The sequence below is a fragment of the Microtus pennsylvanicus genome, chromosome 2, assembly GCF_037038515.1.
Source record: "Microtus pennsylvanicus isolate mMicPen1 chromosome 2, mMicPen1.hap1, whole genome shotgun sequence".
In the NCBI taxonomy this organism is placed as follows: Eukaryota; Metazoa; Chordata; class Mammalia; order Rodentia; family Cricetidae; genus Microtus; species Microtus pennsylvanicus.
This window is the reverse complement of record NC_134580.1, coordinates 100,479,891-100,501,043: the sequence shown is the minus strand read 5'-3', so window position 1 is coordinate 100,501,043 and position 21,153 is coordinate 100,479,891. Positions and strand designations below refer to the sequence as shown.

Sequence of the window (21,153 nt, the reverse complement as noted above, 5' to 3'; positions counted from 1 at the left end):
CAGGGACCCAATAAGGAGTGGTCAACAGAGGACCTTGGAACAAGGGGAAAGAATCCGAACTTTGCCCTTTGGACTGTGATGCAGTGCCAGCAGAGACAGGCTTGCTGCCCCCACACCCAGGCAGGGTTTATCTATGTAGCCTTCCTGGAACTAATTATCAAAGCATAGAAACCATGTTTATGTAACTAGAGACCTAGACATTTCTATGTGGCAGAGTGAGGCCTCACTATATAGCCCTGATTGAAACTTAATGTGTAGACCAGGCCGGTCTCACACTCAGAGATGTGCCTCCCTCTGCCTCCCAAGTGCTGGGATTAAAGATGGGTTTATTTGTTTAGTTTCCCCATCCCTCCCACCTCCTCCCCTCTGTCCTTGGTCCTTAAGACTTTCCTTCTTTGTTTTGGGGTGTTGTGAGTCAGACTCGGGGGTCAGGTATGCTAGCTCTACCACTGAACTACATCCCCAGCCCCCCTTTTTCTAGTTATAAACTACACAGCCATAAGAAAATTTCAGACAGTATAGATAATAATAAGATCACATGTTAGTCTACCTTCCAAGATATCCACCACCAGTACACTGGTGTATTTATGCCTGGACTTTGCTCACACAGATATGTGTATGGATACACATGTTAACGAAAGTCTAATCCTCCTGAGTATATTTCTATGCAAACTGGCTTTTAAATAACCATATGTCATGGATACTGTTTCTCTGACAGTATAGATATGCACTGTGACTTTATACTTTCATAATATTTTCTTATATAAATACATCATACTTTTTTAACAGGTGGGTTCTCATTATGGAAGGACGTGAATGCTCAGATGTCTTCCTGCTTGAGCCTCCTGAATGCTGGGATTATCAGCTTCTACACCACACCCAGTTTAGACCATGCTTTTTTAAACCTAATCCTTCATTGGGGCATTTCCAGTTTTCCCTTACTAGCCCATCCTCTGTATCATGAAGCTGTCTTCCAGAGACTTTGTAGCAAGTTATACTTCCCACCTTAAACCAAAAGATCTACTTAGCTCCCTATACCTTCCCTTGATGGTTATTGCCACTGAAAAATGGCCTTACTTTAAGTCTTTAAAGATTGTTGTGTAATATTTTGATCTCATTCTGACACTCCCAATACGGCCGGTAAAAGTTTGTTTTGATTCAGAGGGCGGAGCTAGCTACTGAAACAAAAGTGAAACCTTCCCAGCAATGCTGAAGCACGCACCAGCCTGTTTTTATTGGGTTTCAAGGTCTGAATTGCTGAGGACAGACTGACCAGGTCTCTTCCTCAAGGGACAGGTTCCACCAAGATACAAACTCAGTTCAGAGTCCAGAGCATTAACAATTATTTGTTTGTTTGGAGCTAGCTACTAGCTGACCAAAATTAGCCATAGAGGTTTTGGAGGACTGAGGACAGACAGGGCAGGGTGTAGAGAGGGGTCTTGGCCCTCTTGGTTCAAATAATGAGAGAGAGAGGAGGTGGCTTCTCCACTGCTTCTCTGATCACTTAGGTTCTTATCCCAGTAGCTGACTCCCAAGTTTTTATTGATAAATAGTAATTAGATAAACGCTTAATTTGGAACCCCACGTGGGGTGTCATTTGTCGTTGGGCTTTTCTTTGGGCCACCAGTTCAGAAAAAATGATGCAGCGATTTGTATTACTTACGAAAGCTCAGTCAATAGCTTAGACTTGTTTGTAGCTAGCTCATATAACTTAGATTAACCCATTTCTATTCATCTGCGTGCTGTCGCAGGCTCATTTACCTCATCTACATATTATACCTCATCTACATACTGTACATCCTGCTTCCTGTCTCCTTGTATCTCCACCCTTCTTCTTCCCAGTGTCCTCTGTGCCTGGAAATCCTGCCTAGCTACCGGCCATTGATTATTGGGCAGCTATGTATGCTCTTTGCACTTCTGTTTGCGAATTCCCTATCTATGGTACTATTAGCCAAAACCCCTGGCTACTGAAGATGTGTGTGTGTGTGTGTGTGTGTGTGTGTGTGTGTGTGTGTGTGTGTACAAATTCGACATAGGGTGTCATGTAGCCCAGAATGGCTTTGAATTGCTCTTCTGGCCCCTAAGTTCTAAGTGCTGGGTTACAGGTGTGCATGCCACATTTGGCTGAAGTATCTTTTATTTATTTATTTGTTTGTTTATTTTTGAGGCAGGGTGTTGATGGAGGAAGGTCATTGGTTAAAATAAAGAAACTGCTAGGCCCATTGGATAGGCCCACCCATAGGTGGGAGGAGTAAACAGAACAGAATGCCGGGAGGAAGAGGAAGTGAGGTCAGACTCCGCAGCTCTGCTCTCCGGAGCAGACGCAGGAGAGACGCCATGCTACCCGCTCCAGGGAAGACGCACGCCATGCCCCAGCTCCGACCCAGGATGGACGTAGGCTAGAATATTCCCGGTAAGCGCACCTAGGGGCGCTACACAGATGATTAGAAATGGGCCAGAGCAGTGTTTAAAAGAATACAGTGTCCGTGTAATTATTTGGGGCATAAGCTAGCCGAGCAGGAGCCAGGCGGCTGGGGATTTGGGGACGCAACCCTGCCGCCGCTCATATTACAACAGGGTGTCACTATGTAGCCCTGGCTGGCCTAGCACTTGCTATGTAGACCAGGCTGGCCTCAAATTCACAGAGACCTACTTGCCTCTGCCTCCCAATTGACATAGCACAAAAAGAGTTTATTTAAAGAATATTTGTAATGATAAGGGACGGGGTGGAACAGGTAGATTCATATTCTGTATTATAAAGACATACTTGTTCTCTGTATCTTAACACACACACTGTTAATGGATTGTTTGTTCTGAGTTACACACACACACACACACACACACACACACATACTCGCCACCAGATGCCCTCAATACAGGTGGAAACAAACTAAACTTGGCCTTTCAAGTTCCCAGGCCCAAACATCCCCAGAATGAGAGAAGGGCTTGAGGGAATGACAACAAGAGAGACATCCCAAGTCTCAGAAATGTGGTCAGCCACCCCACCCACCTCCTCCCTGTGGACTCTGCTGCCTGGAGATGGGAGACAGGCAGTTTTTAAGGCTTTGTTAGCCTACTGCCTTCTCAGATTACTGATTCTCAACAGAGCCTAATTTACAGATTCAAGTCCGGCCTCTGCTGATCTGCCTCGTGGTAACAGGGATCATGAGCCCCAGTCTGCATATTCTGGAGACTCGACTGGGAGGGCTCTGGGACTCCCCAGTAAGTCATTGAGTTAGCAAGGAGTCCTGATCAGTGCCTGGACATGGGGCCTCTGGAGTTATAAATGGGGGTGGGGTGGGGCCACTCCCTTAATCCTAGCACTCCGGAAGCAGAGGCAAAGTTAGCAAACAATTTCGCTTGAGGACTTTTCCTTCCTCTGCTCCCTGACACTTGACACAGCTTCCTTCTGAACAGTTAAACCTTTGCACTTTTTAGTCTGGTTCTTCCAGGGATAAGACTCGCCTGACCTCTGGTTTAAAAGCCCTTCCTGTTCCATTCCCATCCCTGGGTTATGGTCTCTATGGCCTCCATTTCTGTACTGTTTGGTTTATTTCAGGAAGCTCTGTCAGAACAGTGGTGCAGCCTCAGTTCCTGGGGACAGTCCTTGAGGCATGTTCTGGCGAGCTAACTGGCCATTGTGCTTACGCTGCTATTAAAAACACACCCATGCCCCACTCTGGAGCAATGCAGGCTTATAAAGTTGTCTTTGCTCCCCAACCCCCACACGTGTATGTTTATGTGATCAAATGTGTACATGCACAATACATGTGAGTGTACCACCATAGAGCCCTGAGGCTGTGGTGGGATGTCTCCATGGATCTTTCTCCAAGTTATTTATCCAGGCTACTTTTATTTATTATTTTTCTTGTTGAGACTGGAACTCATCAATTCCAGCTAAGACTGACTATTTCAGTGTGGTAAATTCTAGCAAACTTGGCCCAGGGGCCGCACCCTCACCCTTACCTCCCGCTTGCTGCTTGACAGCCAGGTTTTTATGTGAAGCCTGGGGCTCTGGGCCTCAGACTTGCACAAGTCCCCTTTATCTATTGAGCAATCTCTCCAGCCTGATTTTTGGCTGTTTTTCTTCTGTCTTCTTGCTTATACAAGACAGTTCGCTGGTTCACTGTCTACGGTGGCTAGAAGTTCTGATCTCTTGGCTAGCCATTGATGAAATGTAACATTTTATACCCCAAAGACTTTTATAAAACAAAAAATATGTAGAAGAATCCTTTTAAAAATCCAAACAACAATAAAGTTTGCTTAAACTTGCAACAGATAAGAACTTTATAAATGGGAATTGGGGGCCACTCCCTTAATCCCACTACTCAGGAGGCAGAGGGAGATGGATCTCTATGAGTTTAAAGCCAGCCTGGTCTACAGTGAGTTCTAGAACCCAGGGCTACCCAGTGAAGCCCTGTCTCAAAAACAAACAAACAAACAAAAATTTATAGTTTAACAATATGTGGACAGATAATCTTAATTTGTTAAAATGTGTCATGAATGTTCCTTGACTCAACTCACTTCTGTTTCTGTTTTCCTTTGTCTTTGTCTCTCTGTTTCTTTCTCTCTCTCTCTGTTTCTCTCTGTGTGTCCCTCCGTGGGGGGGGGGGATTGTGGGGGTGTTTATGTATGCATTGTGTGGGGGGGGTGTCTGAGATCACTACAGTCAGCAGAATAATAACGCAAGGGAGACAACAAGGTAGTTCTTTCAACACAACTGAGTCTGACCTTGAGTAGTTTCTTTTAGGAATGTTGTTGTTTGTTTCCTGAGACAGGGTTTCTCTGTGTAGCCCTGGCTGTCCTGGAACTCACTCTGTAGACCAGGCTGGACTCGAACTCACAGAGATCCACCTGCCTCTGCCTCGCAAGTGCTACAATTAAGGGGCATGTGCCACCACACCATGTTATTTTAGGAATTTTCTTTTTCTTTTTTGGTTTTTCGAGACAGGGTTTCTGTTCTGGAACTCGCTCTGTAGACCAGACTGGCCTTGAACTCACAGAGATCTGCCTGTCTCTGCCTCCTGAGTGCTGGGACTAAAGGTGTGCGCCACCACTACCCAGCTTATTTTAGGAATTTTTAAGCATGACACAATTTGATGAAAACTTTCTGGTGACAAATAATTCAATGTCATGTATACAATAAAGCTTAAGCCATGATTATATTGATTGACACGCTCATGACAAGGTAAGAGGGAAGAACCAGTGTGATGTGATACTATATATTGTGTGTGTATACATACATATATATATGTATGTATATATACACATATATGTTTGACTTGTTTTCAGCTGTTTGTCGGCATTTTAAGTATTTAAGAAACGAAGTTTTAACAAAGTCAGCGTTTATTTAAGTGTCTGTTTGTGCTGAAGTCCACTTGCTAAACTTTGTGTAGCCTCCTAAGCATGGTTATTCTGACTCTTGTCACCCACAGCCTTGGTCCTTTGTGAATTTATGATTGTGTGTTGTATTCTCCTTATAAGATTGGGTTCTGTACTGACATTCTGCAGAAGTCCAGCTCCTGACAAAGAACATGGACTGTGCTTCTGAAGATACTAGGACAGCACTCCAGGACAGACAAAACTAATTTCAAGAACAGACCCCAGGTAGGCTTAGCCTAAGAGCCGTTCCTTTTATACCTCTTACTTAAAACTGGCCATAAAAATTATTTTCCTTGGGTCTTTTTTGCGTTGTTGTTGTTATTGTTGTTGTTTACTCCTTGATATCTTCACTCACTCTCCACCCCCTGTGTAGATCAGGTCAGACCAGAAACAAGGGACAATCCAGGTCAAATCAATGATGTCTTCAGGGACCAGGGGGATTGTGAGAGTCAGAACAAACTCAGTCTGGACACAATGGCTTCTGTTTATAATCTCAGTCCATGGGTTCCTAAGAAGGAAGATGGTGAATTCGAGGTCAGCCTGGTTACACACAGAGACCCTGTCTCAAAGCCAAATACCAGTGGAATTTCTTGTGCCAGGCGTTCGGAAAGCAGTGAAGCCTGGAGGTTATGGAGAAACGATTCTCACACGTGCTTATCTAACATGCCCTAAGTGTCTTCTAACCTTGACCCTGCTTGTATTCTGTTTCTGCTTATTTCAGACACAGAAGTGTTTCAGAAATGTTCACACCAAGTCATGGCTGCTTGATGTGCACGGTGTGCTCTGACATGCATAACTGTGTGCTGAAGAATTCTCTTACTGGCAATAAACGATGCCGACACTCAGCTGAGTGCGTGGTGACAGGATGCCGCCTTTCCAATAACAGAGCTTTGTAGATGGGACTGATATGGTTTAATATGATTTGATTTCTGTATTATAAAGACCTAATTGCACTGCACACTGTAAAACGGTATCTGTACATACATGCATGCATACATACATGCATACATACATACATACATGTTGTCACTAGCTTAGCATCTACACACTGTTACATGTTTGTTCCGAGTTAACTACTCCCCAGCCCAGATGTTGCCAGAGGAGTACAAAGTTGGTGCCAGTTAAAAAGTAACTATAGACTCACATTTCAAATAGTGCCTGAGCCCAAACATCCACAGAATGAGGAAGAGCACAAGGGATGTGACCTTACCAGAGCCAAGACATAACTCTAACAAGATCAATTGTCTCTGTAACACCCCCCCCCCACACACACACACACATCCACCCACTCCCCGATACTCTGCTACCTGGAGATGGGATGGAAGCAATCCCTTTACATTGCTGTGATAAATGCCATGACCAAGGCGACTTGGAAAGCATTTAATTAGGCTTGGGTTTTAGAGGGTTGGAGTCTGTGATGGCAGAGTTAAGGCATGGAGGCAGGAATGGCCGAGAGCTCACATCTCAAACTGTAAGCAAGAGGCAGAGAGCCACTGGGAATGACCCAAGCCCTTTGAAAGCTCAAAGCCTGTTCTCAGTGACAGACTTTGTGGGCATCTCTGTGACCTTCATGGAGAGCAGAGAGACAAACTGCCAGAGGCAAAAAAGCAGTTCAGGCCGGGCAGCAGTGGCACTCGGGAGGCAGAGGCAGGTGGACCTCTGTGAGTTTGAGGCCAGCCTGATCTACAGAGCTAGTTTCGAGCTGGGGAGACGGCTCAGTTGGTAAAGCGAGGACCTGAGTTCAGATCCCTAGCACCTACATCAATGCTTGGCACTGTAGTGCATGTCAATAACCCGGGGCTGGGAGGGCTACAGACACAGAACATCTGTGAGTCATATCTAGGATGCCTGCTGTCTAGGCAGGCTAGCCGACATAGAGAGCTGCAGGTTCTAGGAGGACTGTCACCAAAAATGAGGAGTAGAACAATAGAGGAAGACACCTGACATGAGTCTCTGTCCTCTACACATGCGTACACGGGTGTGTGCCCACCCCATCCCCCTGCAACCTGTACACACACCGAAAGGAACAGTCACAGAGATGAAGCTGGGGGGTAGGTCAGTCGTAGAACACTTTCCTAACATGCACAAGGCCCTGGGTTCGAACCTTACTATTAAAGAGATTAATAAAGAGGTTACTTTGATCATTCAGTTTCTCTTTTAGAATTAAACACTTGGAGGGAGGCTTTAAGGGGCAGAGGAAGGAATTATGGTCTATGGTTTTAGCTCTGAGTACAGTAGCCACTGTGGACTGTGAGTTCTCTGTCAACTTGGGCACACCCATCTCTTCCAGCTTGAGATCCCCTGGCAGGATGAGCGGCCAGCCTGTTCCAGTGATTAGCATTATCCTGCCGTGGTGCTCTAGAACAATTACTCCCGCCAGCCAGATCCCCCGAGCCTCACTGGAAATCAGTTACCAGCTTGCAGGTAGAGCAAAATGGGTTTCTAGATTTCTATCACACGTCTGCCGAAAGCCGAACTTCCAAGCCAAGGTGGTGGTGGTGGTGCACATCTACAATTCAAGTATTTGGAAAGTTGAGGCCTGAGGATCCTGAGATTGAGGCCAGCCTGGGCTACATAGGGAATTATAGGTCAAAATCAGTTCCATAGCAAGACCTCTCAAAAACAAAAGATTCACTTGCCCGGGGCTTTTGCAAATGTAGCAGTTAAATATTGATAATAGAAAGTGTGGGGGCTGAAGAAACAGCTCCGTGGGTAAGAGCGTTGTGTGGGAACGCGGGGGCACCTGAGTTCAAATCTAAATAAAATTTGGCTGTGGCTTCATGTGCCTGTAAGCCCAGTGTTGGAGGTCAGTACAGGAAGATCACATGAGCTCGATAGCCCACCAGCCTAGCAGAAATGGCTAGCCCCAGGCTCAGTGAGAGTGCGTGTCTCAAAAAAGACAGAGTGACAGAAAACACCCAACATCTTCCTTTGTCCTCCCCTGAGCACATTCATCTGAACACATGTGCATAGTACATGCACACACGCATGCACACACACGTGAACACAATGAAAATTTTAATGTGTTGAGCTATAAATCACTAGAGAATTACTTGACTGGGTATTGAATACAGGTTTGAAAAGCAAAGCATCTTTTCTTATTTATATAGTCACCTTTCTCATAATGTAACCAGAAGCATATATGGAGAGAAACAATAAGAACTTTGAGACTTGGGGGAAGGGGCTTGTTTGTTTGTTTGGTTTTGAGACATTGTCTTATGTAGCCCAAGCTGCTCTTCAACTCTCTACGTAGCTATGGTGACCTTGAGTTCTCGATGCTCTTGCCTCCTTCTTCCAAGTGCCAGGGTTAGAGGTGTGTACCACTATGCCTGGATTGGAGACTTCTGTAACCCAGGCCATGTTCATGCTAGACAAGTGCTCTAACACCTCCAGCTCCTTGTTGAGTTTTAAAAAGAATGTTTAAACATTTATTTGTTTCTGTTGTGTGTATATGCACACACGTGTGTTCATGCTCACACCCTGGTGTATGTGTGAAGAGATGGGGAAGAACTTGCAGGAGTCAAGAGTTTTACCACGTGGGACCCCGGGGATTGAACTCAGGTCATCAAGCTTGGCAGCAGCACCTTTAGTCACGCGTCTTTCCAGTCTTCCATTTTTTAGTATGTTTAACGATTTATTTACTTAAATTCTTGGCTTTATCTGGAATTTGGCATAAATATCTTCAGTGTCGTTTCACTTTTTGAGGTGAAATTTATGGTTTGTTTTTTTTTAAGCTTCACGATGAGGTGTCATCATTATGTTCTTAGCAATGTCCTGGGGACCACATGGAGGGAGGCATGGCTGGAATACGACACATCAGGGTGGCAGCTGCAACCTGAATAACAGATGCTCCAGAGACCACGAATCATCTGGGAGTAACATTGCAATAGGGAATCCATGCTAGAGTCAATAACGTGAGTATTTAAGGAGGTTGAGGTGAAGGCAAAATACAGGTCACGCCCCGTGTCCTTAAAAAATAAGCCTCACCTACAGGGATCAATCAAGCCCTGCACTGGTCTATTTTTAGGTTGGACAGTTGTTAGGCATCCCTGGAGAAAACCATCTCTGTGCCAGGTTGCAGTTCTTCAGAGTCTTTCGGTACAGTTAGTTTCTCCCCTCCTCCTCTCCTCCTCCATTTGTTTGCTTCGAGACAGGGTCTCACTATGCAGCCCAGGCCTGAACCAGCTCTAAAGCCTCAGCTGGCCGCAAACTGGAGACAATCTTCCTGCCTCGGCCTTCCAAGTGCTGGGCATGGAGCTCAGGTGGCTGGGCACCTGGCTAGCGTGTACAAAGCCCTGGTCCAGACCACACGCATGTCCATAGCAAATGACATGGAAACATAATTGTGTTTTGCCTACAGTAAAATGCATACCTACATATCGCAGTCCCAGCTCTTTCTGTGAAACTAGCTGAGACGCTGTAAGTCCGTGCCTTCTTGTGCAAAGGCGGGCTCACCCTTAAGGGCACCATTGGCAGCTGGGTGAATGAGCTGCTTGCTGTAACCCAGTGAGGCTCAAGCACCCTCAGGTGGACTTGGAGGAGCCTTGGATGCTCATCCCAGTGGCAGCCTCCTCAGGATGCATCCAGAACTTTCCTCCCTACTTAGGCTGGAGTATCTAATGGAAGCAAAGTTCATCACAAATTCCTAAACCTTCCTTAAAGGACACCTTTTTAAGCATTTGCCCACAAACTTGCAGCCAGCCTCATCAAAGTGTACTCAGAGTCTTAGTTAAATATACAGTTTATTTCTCTAACCCAGTCAAGAGGGATTTTGTTTTGCTTTTATTGTTTTTGTTTTTGTTTTGTTTTGTTTTATCTTTTGAGACAAGGCCAAATTCTGGTGAACAAACTAACTTGGAATTCACTTTGTAGCCCAGGTTGGCCTTAAATCTAAGCCTCCCAAGTGCTGATATTACAGGTGTGGGCCCTATAATCAGTTAAGAGTTTTCTTGTTTGTTTGTTCTTATTTTGTTGTTGTTTGGGTCAGTCTTGTGAGAAGTCCAGTCTGGCTTCAAGTTTCCTAGGTAGCTGACACTTCCCTTAAACTCCTAACCCTCCCGTCTCCATCTCTCAAGAGTGAGGACCACTGGCCTGTGCTACCACACCTGACTAAGAATTTTCTTATTAGCGTTCTCAGACTTCTACACTACCTCAGCCGTGAAGCATGCTGGCCCTTTAACAGGTGAGCAGGAGGCAGAGCTGAGTCTTCAAAAGCTAGGGGAAACCAGCAGGCCCCGGCTGCCATGGCTAACCTACGTGGGAAGGACAGCAGCAGTCACGTGGTGGGTGTCAAGCAACAGGATGTCACTGTACACAGACAGTGGCTGGTTGTAGTCTTCCAGGACCTAGCCAGATCCCTAACTTCTGTCCCTCCTTGGGGCTGAGCTGATCAGGTGGGAGGGAGGAGGGTAGGGGTGTATGCTTCTCTGAGAGCTCAGACTCTGACTTCTTGAAGCCTTGGGTCAATAATTCTCTGCCCACCGTGCTAAAAGGAGACCATGGACATTTTAGGGGCCAGCCCATCCTTATCGAGGAAGAGAGGGTCTCTGGGTCTCTTCTCCGTCCCAGGTTTCCCTTCTAGAGGCTTCTCTATCAGTGAGGGACACAACTGGCAAGGAATCCCACCAGGCTGCCGAGATGAAATGTCTTGAAGGTTTTACCACGTGGGCCGAGTGTCTACAGAAAATGTCCAGAAGGCCGCAGGCAAGAGGTACACATCAGCGTGGTTAAGAGACCGGGCGCAGTACCGTGACTGAAAGCTCTGCTGCGGCTAGCTTTCTGAGACAGGGTTGTCTGGGCTTTTGTTTTCCTGGCTGCTGTGGGAAAACTATCAGCAATGCTCTAACAGCACTGTATGACTGTATGTAGGCGTGCAGTGTAAGGTAGGGAGCATACAGGGTTAAGTTGCACTGAATGGGGACAGCTGAGATGAGCTCATTTAAAGAGGCAACAGAAGGGCTTGTTAGATTAGGAAGAATGGGTGGAGAAGGAGGCCTGTGGTATCCATTCAGAAGTGATCCCCGGGCAGTGAAGGGGTTTGGTATCTGTTTAGTGCTGCTCGTGCTAACGGCAGCTCATTTGGGAGGGTCCTGGGGTGGAGCTAAAACAGTGTGGTGTTCAAAAATGGTTCTAGAGCCCAGTGGTACAGGCAGGTGGATCTCAGTGAGTTCGAGGCCAGCCTGGTCTACAGAGCAAGTTCCAGGATAGTCAAGAATACACTGAGAAACCCTGGGGTGGGGGGGGGGGGGGGGGAGAAAGAAAAGGAAAAGAAAAGAAAAATGATTCTAGAGATGGCTTCTGAATGGAGCTTCTGGTTAGCATCAGCTTGTCTAGATCAGAGTTTTCACACCATTAACACAGCAATGTCTCTCCCTATCTTCTTCCCGAGGCCTGCACTTACACCAGGGACCAAGCAAGTTCTCTGTTCCCCTGGCTCCTGAAGAAGGCTCAGTATCTGCCTTCCACCTGGAGAAAGTGGAAGAGGAGAATGAAGAGGAAGATGTGTGTTCAGATCAGGCCCCAGATGTGGAGGAGGAAAGGAATGATCTCGGGGATCCAGCCATCCTGAGTGTCATCCAAAATACCCAAGTACCACGGCAGGTAGGGCTAGAGAGAGCAATCCTGAACGTCCACATTCCTACACAGACTGTCACTCAACAATCCTCTTGTCACCTCTGCTGCTTTAAGACCCATTTTGAGTTACCAGTGTTTATTTCAGGTATGACACTGAGCTGGGGCTTTCTCCTTCTCCTTCCTCCTGTCTCCCATTGACGCTTCTGCAGCTGTACTTTACCTTAAATCAGGTCCGAAGCCAGGTGCCGTGGTGCACACCACACCTGCAATCCTAGCATTAAGACTCCTGAGGTGGAAATGGAAGGATCATGACCTGTCCTCAGTCTGGATTGCATAAAGAGACCCAGGCACAGACAGACAGACCAGGCGTGTGTGCATGTACTCTCTCTCACACACACACACAAGTGTGCCCTAAAATCAAACAAGCAAAAATCCACAAGGCTGGGGCAGGAGGCCACTAAACTGCAGTCCTTGCCTTGCAAATATGAGGACCTGAGTTCAGATCCCGGGAACACATGTAAACCCTGTATACAGCAGTGTGTCCCTGAAATTCTAACCAGTACAAGATGGGAGGTGGGGACAAGAGGGGCCTTAGGAGCTTAAGGCCAGCTTGCTCAGTTCGCCCAGCCAATATGGCCAAGTTCCAGGCCAATGAGAGATCCTGTTTCAAGAAAAAGGTAGAAAAAGCCTGTAGACCAACATCTGAGGTCCTCCTCTTCCCTCCACACCACACACAGTAACACACACACACACATGTGTGTGCCTCCAAGTTCATGTGGACTCAAAACCTCACAGGGTCCTGTGTCTCCCATAGATAGCCACCCGACTATTGGTCGTCCCTTTTGTTTTAGCCTTGTGTCTTGGCAGGCCACGCCTCGTATGTGATCCCTTACATTCACACAACCAGTGGAAAAAGACAAAGACTTTCAGTATAAGCCAGGTGACTTGGCCCTCCTGCAGCCTACCCCTAAAACGTTAGCCCTCTTCTCAGGAGGAGGAAGAAGCCTGGCCTTGAGGATGAAGGGGAAAGCTAGGTTGTTACTCTCCCGGCTGCTGAAAAACTGACTTTGCTACCCCAGCCTTGTTCCCATGAAAACAAAAAGCAAAAGACAGTGTGGGGTCCGTCCGAATCTGGCATTTCTTCCTTTCTGTTCCAGAGAGGCCTGCACGGTTCCTCTGGAGCCGAGGCCCTTGGTACCCTGGGGATGTCACAAGCCTCCTTGCGTTTTCTGTGCCAGGTGAGTCGAGTCTAGTCTCTGTCCTGTAAGGAGGTGACTGAGTGACGCAGAACATTTCCATTCCTGGAAGTGTTGAATGTCCCTTGCTTGCTTCCTTATGTTCAGTCTACCCTTCTCCTTGCCCTGGAGATGAAGCGTCCAAAGTGAGGCATTGGTATGGGGTGGACAGCCACACCAGGCAGAAGAGCTTGGTAAATGACAGGTGGTGCCGGATGACCTTAATAAGTGCTACGGGAACAACTGTCACTCATACGACACGGGACACGCAATGGATTCCTACTCCATTATAAAATATCTCAGCAGATGATCAAGTACTGAACTCAGGGGCAGGAAAGACACTGGCTGCCCATGAAGTACTTAATAGTGTAAGAATGGAAGACTGGGAAACCCCGTAGGGAGAGCTATAAGGTAACTGAGCTCTGCTAAGGGCTTGGGTGAGGCAGAAAAAAAATGCTGAGAAGCCTGCCCTCGGTAGCTGAAGACAGAACACAAAAGCAGAAAGGATGTTCAAAAGCATCCTCCTCCCCCATCCTCAAAGACGGAAAAGGCATCTCCTAGGAGGTGGCAAACTGTCAAAGGCAGGAAGCAAGGTCTCCACAGCTGCCTTGAGGGTTTTGCAAAACCCTGGGCGAAATCACTGAGGGGAGGTGAGAAACCCAGAGGGAAAGGACCTGAGCAGGGGCAGCATTCACTCCTCTCTCAGTGGAGTATCCCCCGCTTGTCCCCTGGACTATCTATGGCCAATTCCTTTCCAGCCTCCATTCTCAAGAGCCAGCTTCCCAGCCTGCCACATGGGACCTCACCAGCCTTCACCGGATCCTCTTCTGTCCTACAACCCACTGGCCCCGTGGCCCCCTAAACTCAGGTATCAGGGACAGGCTGCACAATGAGGACAGGCTGAGTTCCTCCCATAGGTCATAAGACATGGTGGCCAAGGACCACCTCCATTACCTTCTATCAGTTGCCACAGAAAAACACTTAGATACACTAATAAAAATCGGAAGCATAGTCCAGTCTCTGCTCCCTCACAGCTGAAGAAACAGAGCCCCGAGGGAATTAAAGAGAGGTGGGCTACCCTGACAGATTAGGACTTGCTAACAACCATGCCAAAAGGCTGCCTATTGTGCCCAGATTGTCAGCATTCAGATTACAGAGAACCATTTCTTGGGATGGGGAAATGAGGATTGCGTTGTTTTCTGCTTTTTGTGGGGGGCGGTATGTACACAGGGCTGCCTTAGATGTTCACTGGAGCTTACCCAGTGAATGCACGGACAGTTGGGGTGCAGGACAGAAGTTTTCCACTCAGCTGATTTCCTTTTAAGCCTTCCCAGTCATCTGACCCAGCTTCACCCTCAGCACCAAAGGACCCTACTGCGGCAGAGGAGTCAAGCCGTGAGGTAAGGCCTAGATGAGAAGCAGGGCTGAAGGGAAGTAGTCTGCACGTATACCTGGTATTTCCTTGTGACTAGCCATCTTCCCCCACTGCATAATGGTACTCCATCACCATTGCCCAACACTGCACCTTTTCCAGTCCTTCCAAGAACACTCCACTGCCTGCTCACATCACCTTGGGAAGTCACAGTGGCAGGGCTTGCCTAAAGGGATGTTTCTACTGGCTTGAAGTCTCCTAGCCAAGAAGCCTTGGTCTCTGAAGCCAGACACCTATGCTAACCTCATGACCCAAAAAGAGAAGGACTGGGTGATAAAGGTGCAGATGGTTCAGCTGCAGAGTGAGAACCCTCGCCTGGACGATTATTACTACCAGGTGAGCTCCCAACCCCCTCATCCCACCTTTAGACCTTGGCCAGATGAGTTAGGACTCCTGGGCCTTGTGACCCTCACTCCAACTCCTAGGGGCCACATCTGGTTAGGTGCCGGCACAGTCACTCCAAGAAAGAACCCGTCTTCCTAAAGTTAGTGTCCCAAGCCCCTTCCTTCCTCATCTCCTACGCTTTGGTCTAATGGAGTTATCGACTCTTTTCTAAATACCCAAGGCTGGTCTCTCCATCCTTTTGAGAGGTTCCCATTTCTACCCTGGAAATGTGGGCCTGTCCATGTCTGTGCACTTTTGTGAGCCTACAGGATACCTTATAAACACCCACACCCTTTGCCTGCTCCCTGGACCCTCAGGGGTACTATCAGAAGCTAGAGAAGACACAGGCAGACAAAGAGCTGCTTGGGCAGAGGAACAGGGCTGAGTCTCTCAAGCTGGTCACGCCTCACATCCAGAAGGCAGAAATTTATGAGTCAGGTATGGCCAACTGCTGGCTTGGGCTGGGTATCTGGGTGCATGGGTGTTCCTGTAGAGAAACATGCTCCTCCCGGCTCTTTACGCAGTGGTACGAATCGAGGGTTCCCTGGGCCAGGTAGCTGTATCAACATGTTTTAGCCCTCGCCGAGCTATTGATGCTGTGTCTCATGGAACTCAAGAGCAGGTAGGAGAGTGTGATCTTCCTAGAATTTTCCCTGCCCCTGTTGTCTAGAATGCATTTGTGTTTGGGGTTTAAACACTCTTACATCGTGACATACGGGTGAGGAAGCAGCGCGGTCAGACTTTGGTGTCTAGCCTTTTCCAGCCGCACTGATGGTGTGACTGATGGCCAGGAACCCCTTGTGCCTAGGATACGGGAGCTGCAAGCAGTCAGAGGCTCCGAGTACTCTCCCTGATTGAGAAGGTGAGATAAGCTCACTGAGAGATGGATGCTCTTGGCTAAAATTTTAAGGATGGGCTATTGCTCAATTAACCACCTCTCCCCCCTCCCCGCCACTGTCGAATTCCCAGGTGTTCCTTCAGTTGCTAGAGATCGAGGAGGGCCAGAATGATGGGTTTCCACAGCTCTACCACTCGGGGGAACAGAGCAACCAGGTGGAGAAGCTCTTTCAGGCCTTAAAGACCCAGGGGCAGGACAACTTGGAGTGAGTATGAGAGAGTCCCACCTTAGCCTCAGAAGAGGAGGCTCAGCGGCTGTGGGACCTGGCTGCTGGCACGAAGCCTTCTTCCCTGGCACAGGTCTCAAAACACTCTCCTCTCTCCCCTGTAGGGAGACAGCAGATAGCCTTCTGCAGGTGCTGTCTGTGAGGAAAGGGAAAATTCTGGTGGCTCGGCTGCTCCCCTTCTTGCCCCACGATCAAGCCGTTAGCCTTCTCCTGTATATCACCTACCATCTGCCTCTCCTGATCCTGAGGGACATGGCTGACCAGGTACTGCGGCAATGAGTGGCAAAGAGGGTGGTCTCGATGGGTTTGGGGTCTTTCCCCTCCCCCATCTCCCCTCCCTTCATAGAGATGCCAGCAAGAGATAGAGTAGTGTGCTGCCCACCCCTCAAATAAGGAAGTTACAGAAAGAACGACCATAGCGGCAGCAGATCATCTTCAGGTATGACAAGAGAGGAAAGTAGGTGAGCGGCCGTGCCAGTGTGAGTGAGCGTGAGAGGAGATAAGGGTCCTCTGAGGAGGGGCGGGTCTTGGCGGCGTCCTATAGAAAGCCACTGTAAGATAAGTCAGTATTCTAGGACTCCATTAGGAATAGAGAGTCATGAGCAGTAGTAGACCTGGCGAGGACCTAGACCACGAAGCTGTGTACAGCCCGTCAGCCAGGGAAGGAACTGGAGGTAAAGATGAGGGGTTGAAGCTATGGTAGAGTTGGGAGAGATGCTTAGTGATTTTCTTGTAGGCTCTACACATTCTATTCAAACCTCTGGGAAAATACATCCGTTATTTGACCTTCCATCAGCTCCTCCATGGACTTCAGGGTCTAATGTTGCTGCCCCCTGGCACCTCAGAGCGGCCAGTCTCTGTGGTGCTTCAGAATCAGGTAATATATCCGGGACACTTTTCTTTCCATAGATGGCTTTTTGTTTGATTTGTTGATTTTTTTTTTCTTTTTTCTTTTCTTTCTTTTCTTTCTTTTTTTTTTTTTTTTTTTTTTGAGACAGGGTCTCATATAGCTTAGCCTAGCCTAGAACTCTCCAGCTAGCCAAGGATAACCTTGAATTCATGACCTTTATGTTGGCATGTGCCACCATGACAGGCCTCCCACAGATGACTTCTCAGTGGCCTACTAGAAATTGTAAAGAGGATAGTCTCATCTCTACACAAATCTTATCTTCAGTAGCACTTCTCAGTGTCCAGTGAGAACTGGACATGGTCTACTTTTAGTATGCAGGAGGCTGAGGCAGAAGGACCATGAGTTCAAGATCAGCTTAAGCATCACAGTGAGGATTAGGACACCCTAAACCTGTCTCAAAACCTTCCAGGGAGCACAGGATAATCTGGACATAGCTTATTAAGTACCAGGTCCTCGGTCCCACTCCCAGGAAGATAACAAGGAGCTGTGTGTGGTGGGGAGGGTGGCTGCTCCTCCCCTCATTTCCTCTCTGTTCTCTTCCTTTCCCCATCTCTTCTCTCCTTTTGTTTCTACACCGTCTGGCACTGTTGCTTCTCAGTATGTGGTGAGACTTGTGGCGAATGCCACAGTGGGAATGGCGCGTGGTACAGGACTTCTTACCTCCTGGCATTTAGAAAAGAGAAGTACACATCTTGACTCGGGAGGGTGTGGCTCCGTTGGTGGAGTGTTTGTGGGGTGTGCACAAAGTTCTGGTTTCGGTTTCTAGCACCACACAAAGCGAGAGTGGTGGTGCATACTTGAAAAGGAAAATAGAAATGAGGGGATCAGGGTTTCAGGGTCACCTTTGTCTTTAGGGTGAGTTCAAGGCTAGCTTGGACTATCTGAGATCTCTGTGTGGCGGGGGAGGGGTGCCACATCTTTGTGATGGAATCCCTGTGACTGCTGGTGGTAACCACTTCCACACCAGAAGTCTCAAAACTTTTTATTGTGTACCCTTTAGAGAAAAAAAAAATGGAGACATCCCATGTGTTTATAACATTAGGTTTTTCTTCTAAAGAAGAGATAAAAAAGTCTTTTTCTTTGTCCTGAGCATCCAAAATAAGTGACAAATTAGGCACTTCCCATAGCATTGACCTCTGCCTCCAGTCTACAACAGCAAGTCTGTAAGTATTGCCGCTTTAGACTTGACAGACTGTGTTCATTGCTAGTGAATTCTCTTGTGCAATCTCCTCTGTAGCTCTCTGCTGAAGGTGGTACTTCTGAAAGTGCGGCCCACAGACTACCCGAATCATTCCTCATCTACTGACTGACACCCCCCCCCCCCATTTAGTCAGCTCTCAAAGGCTTGTGGAAAGCTCAGGGCAGTGAGTTCTTTTTTAGCTGTAAAATCTGACCACACTTGTGGCTTTGGTCTCCATCTGCACACGCAAGCCTGTCCTTCAGGAGGAAGCCAGCAAAACCAGAGAAGCCCAAAATGCCTAGGTTGTCCCCCTTTTGTCTTGAACTGTCTATTCTATCGCTCACAGTTTGGGATATCTCTGCTTTATGCCCTGCTGAGTCATGGAGAGCAGCTGGTGTCCCTGGATTCTTCCCTCCAATCCAGCAGTGACTGCGCAGCCTGGTAAGATGGCAAAGGCCTTGTCAAAACTTTCCAACATCGCTGGGTGTGCAGGGCGAGCCTGACCAAAGAGATCCTGAATAGCACATTAGAGGACCAGGAAGGAAGTTGGGTAGAGAAGAAGACATCCCAGAACTGTATCTTCTCCTGGCCCCACAGAGTATCCTACAATGTTGGTTTCCCATAGGGAACAGGGTCATAGTAATTAAAGAAGATACATTTTATAGTCAAACAAACCTGTCTATTGCAATGTAACTTTGAGACATTTCACCTGTTACTCTGTTTCTTCATCTGGGAGTGGTGCTTTTAACTCCTTAGAGTTATTAAGACCGGATAGGCATTACCAGGTATGTACCAAATGTACGCGCATCACCTCTCAATTGCTGGCTGGGATGGGACCAGTGGCTGCTGGTGGATGCGGTTTCCTGAATAGTACAGCAGCTCTCTTCCATCCCTCAGGACAGACTTGGTGATTCTGGTTGCGTGGGAGATATCTCAGTTGCCCACAGCATCCCTGGCAGAGCCCCTAGCCTTCCCCAGGAACCTGCTTCCCCTCTTCTGCCATCACATGGACAAACAGCTAGTGCAGCAGCTGGAAGCCAGAATGGAGTAAGTGCTTATGGAAACAGTCACAGCCTCGTCTGGGTCTGCGGATCCAATCTCAGTGAAGCTGTGAGCGTGAACAGTAATGTGCTTTAGACAGAGTTCTATGGGCCGGGCATGGTAACACATGCCTTTGATCCCAGCACTTCGGGTCAGAGGTGAGTTTTAGGCCAGCCAGGGCTATGTAGTGAGATATGAGACCCCAGTGAGATGGCTGAGCAGGCAGACACACATGGAAGGAGGCAGTGACTCCTAAAAGTTGTCCTGTGACCTGCAAATGTTCACTATGGAGTGTGTGAGTGTGTATGTGAGTGTGTGTGTGTATGTGTATGAATGTGTATGTGTGTGAGTGTGTATATGTATGAGTGTGTATGTGTGTGTGTATGTGTGTGAGTGTGTGTATGTGTGTGAGTGTGTATGTGTGTGAGTGTGTATGTGTGTGAGTGTGTATGTGTGTGAGTGTGTATGTGTGTGAGTGTGTGTATGTGTGTGAGTGTGTGTGTGTGAGTGTGTGTATGTGAGTATGTGTGTATGTGTGTGAGTGTGTGTGTATGTGTATGAGTGTGTATGTGTATGAGTGTGTATGTGTGTGAGTGTGTATGTGTGTGAGTGTGTATGTGAGTGTGTGTATGTGTATGAGTGTGTATGTGTGTGAGTGTGTATGTGTATGAGTGTGTATGTGTGAGTGTGTGAGTGTGTGTGTATGAGTGTGAGTGTGTGTGTATATATGTATGAGTGTGTATGAGTGTGTGAGTGTGTGTGTATGTGTGTGAGTGAGAGTATGTGCGAGAGTGTGAGTGTGAAAGTGCGTTCATGTGATAGTGCATGTTTGAGAGAGTGCGTGTGAGAGTGTGTGAGAGAGACGGTGTTGTCTTGTGTGCGTGTGAACAAGCATGTAAACATAGGAAAACATTAAAAAGTCAATCTAGCCGGGCGGTGGTGGCGCACGCCTTTAATCCCAGCACTTGGGAGGCAGAGGCAGGCGGATTTCTGTGAGTTCGAGACCAGCCTGGTCTACAAGAGCTAGTTCCAGGACAGGCCCCAAAACCACAGAGAAACCCTGTCTCGAAAAACAAAAAAACAAAAAAACAAAAAAAAGTCAATCTAGACCCTCGTGTACTTGTGGACTCATTAGGGTCCTTTGTACTCTTCAGTCAAACCTTTGGTTTATTCCCAGTGTTTGGTCATTTGTAAGTACTGTTTCAGAGCAGTAATTTGAAAAGTTGAATAATTCATTCAAAAAATAGTTGAATGATTATTTCAGAATATCAGGAATAACACAGAGATAATCTCTGTCGTCGGAATTTTACTAGCTGTTAGAATGAGCCAAGCATGAATTAAACCATAAATATTTGTAAATATGGGATTGTTTGCAGTTAACTCTTGTTCTCTTTTTAGGCTTGCCTGTATCTACTGATTTATGAGTTCTTGAACTTACGTGTGAGAAGCTGAAATCTCAGAAATGAAACTACATCACATCACCTGCCTACAGTGATACAGTCCAAGTCATTTCCCATACTTTGTTATATTGGAGGACCCTGCCATATTGTCATAGCCCTTCTTAAAAGCTAAGTGACTTGCCTAAAATTAAGGCATGACTTTAGGTATAATTAGAGAAACATCAAATGATATGTTGAAACTTGTTTGTAAGTTTAGGATTACAATGAAGACCATTTTTGTGAGTGTGTCAATATAAGGGGCAAGGCCTTGTTATATGTAATAAAATGTAATCTGGGACATTGCTTCAGTGTGCTAGACTTTTTGTAAACCAAACAGCTGAGCTAAGGCTGAGAGATTTGGACGTAAGCATCTTCCTTGGCTTGGTTGTCAGATGGAGTCCTGCATTCGTCAAGGAGCACTGGAGAACCTTTCATGCACCAGGCTGGGTTGCA

General features: G+C 47.2%; 1 protein-coding gene across 2 annotated transcripts; it reads left to right on the top strand.

Moving 5' to 3' along the window:
* The first annotated feature begins 2,333 nt into the window (after positions 1-2,333).
* Patl2 (PAT1 homolog 2) lies at positions 2,334-20,990 on the top strand. Of its 2 annotated transcripts, XM_075961975.1 has the most exons (20): positions 2,334-2,413; positions 5,512-5,607; positions 7,673-7,806; positions 9,117-9,296; positions 10,511-10,564; positions 10,964-11,092; positions 11,771-11,982; positions 13,113-13,193; positions 13,949-14,058; positions 14,516-14,590; positions 14,817-14,958; positions 15,324-15,444; positions 15,531-15,628; positions 15,815-15,868; positions 15,976-16,109; positions 16,235-16,394; positions 16,867-17,007; positions 18,567-18,661; positions 19,118-19,267; positions 20,660-20,990. In XM_075961975.1, exons 6-20 carry the CDS (start codon positions 11,020-11,022, stop codon positions 20,676-20,678), a joined length of 1,665 nt encoding a protein of 554 aa, XP_075818090.1. In that variant the 5' UTR covers positions 2,334-2,413; positions 5,512-5,607; positions 7,673-7,806; positions 9,117-9,296; positions 10,511-10,564; positions 10,964-11,019; the 3' UTR covers positions 20,679-20,990. The 2 variants fall into 2 exon arrangements, with proteins under 2 accessions (XP_075818090.1, XP_075818091.1); XM_075961976.1 differs by lacking the exon at positions 19,118-19,267.
* Positions 20,991-21,153: the final 163 nt, after the last annotated feature.

Excerpts from the sequence above, each read along its gene's own strand:
- Patl2 (XM_075961975.1), top strand. The coding sequence starts at position 11,020 with ATGAAATGTCTTGAAGGTTTTACCACGTGGGCCGAGTGTCTACAGAAA. Across the intron at positions 11,983-13,112 it reads ATACCCAAGTACCACGGCAG|AGAGGCCTGCACGGTTCCTC; the intron begins GTAGGGCTAGAG and ends TTTCTGTTCCAG. Across the intron at positions 16,110-16,234 it reads CAGGGGCAGGACAACTTGGA|GGAGACAGCAGATAGCCTTC; the intron begins GTGAGTATGAGA and ends TCTCCCCTGTAG.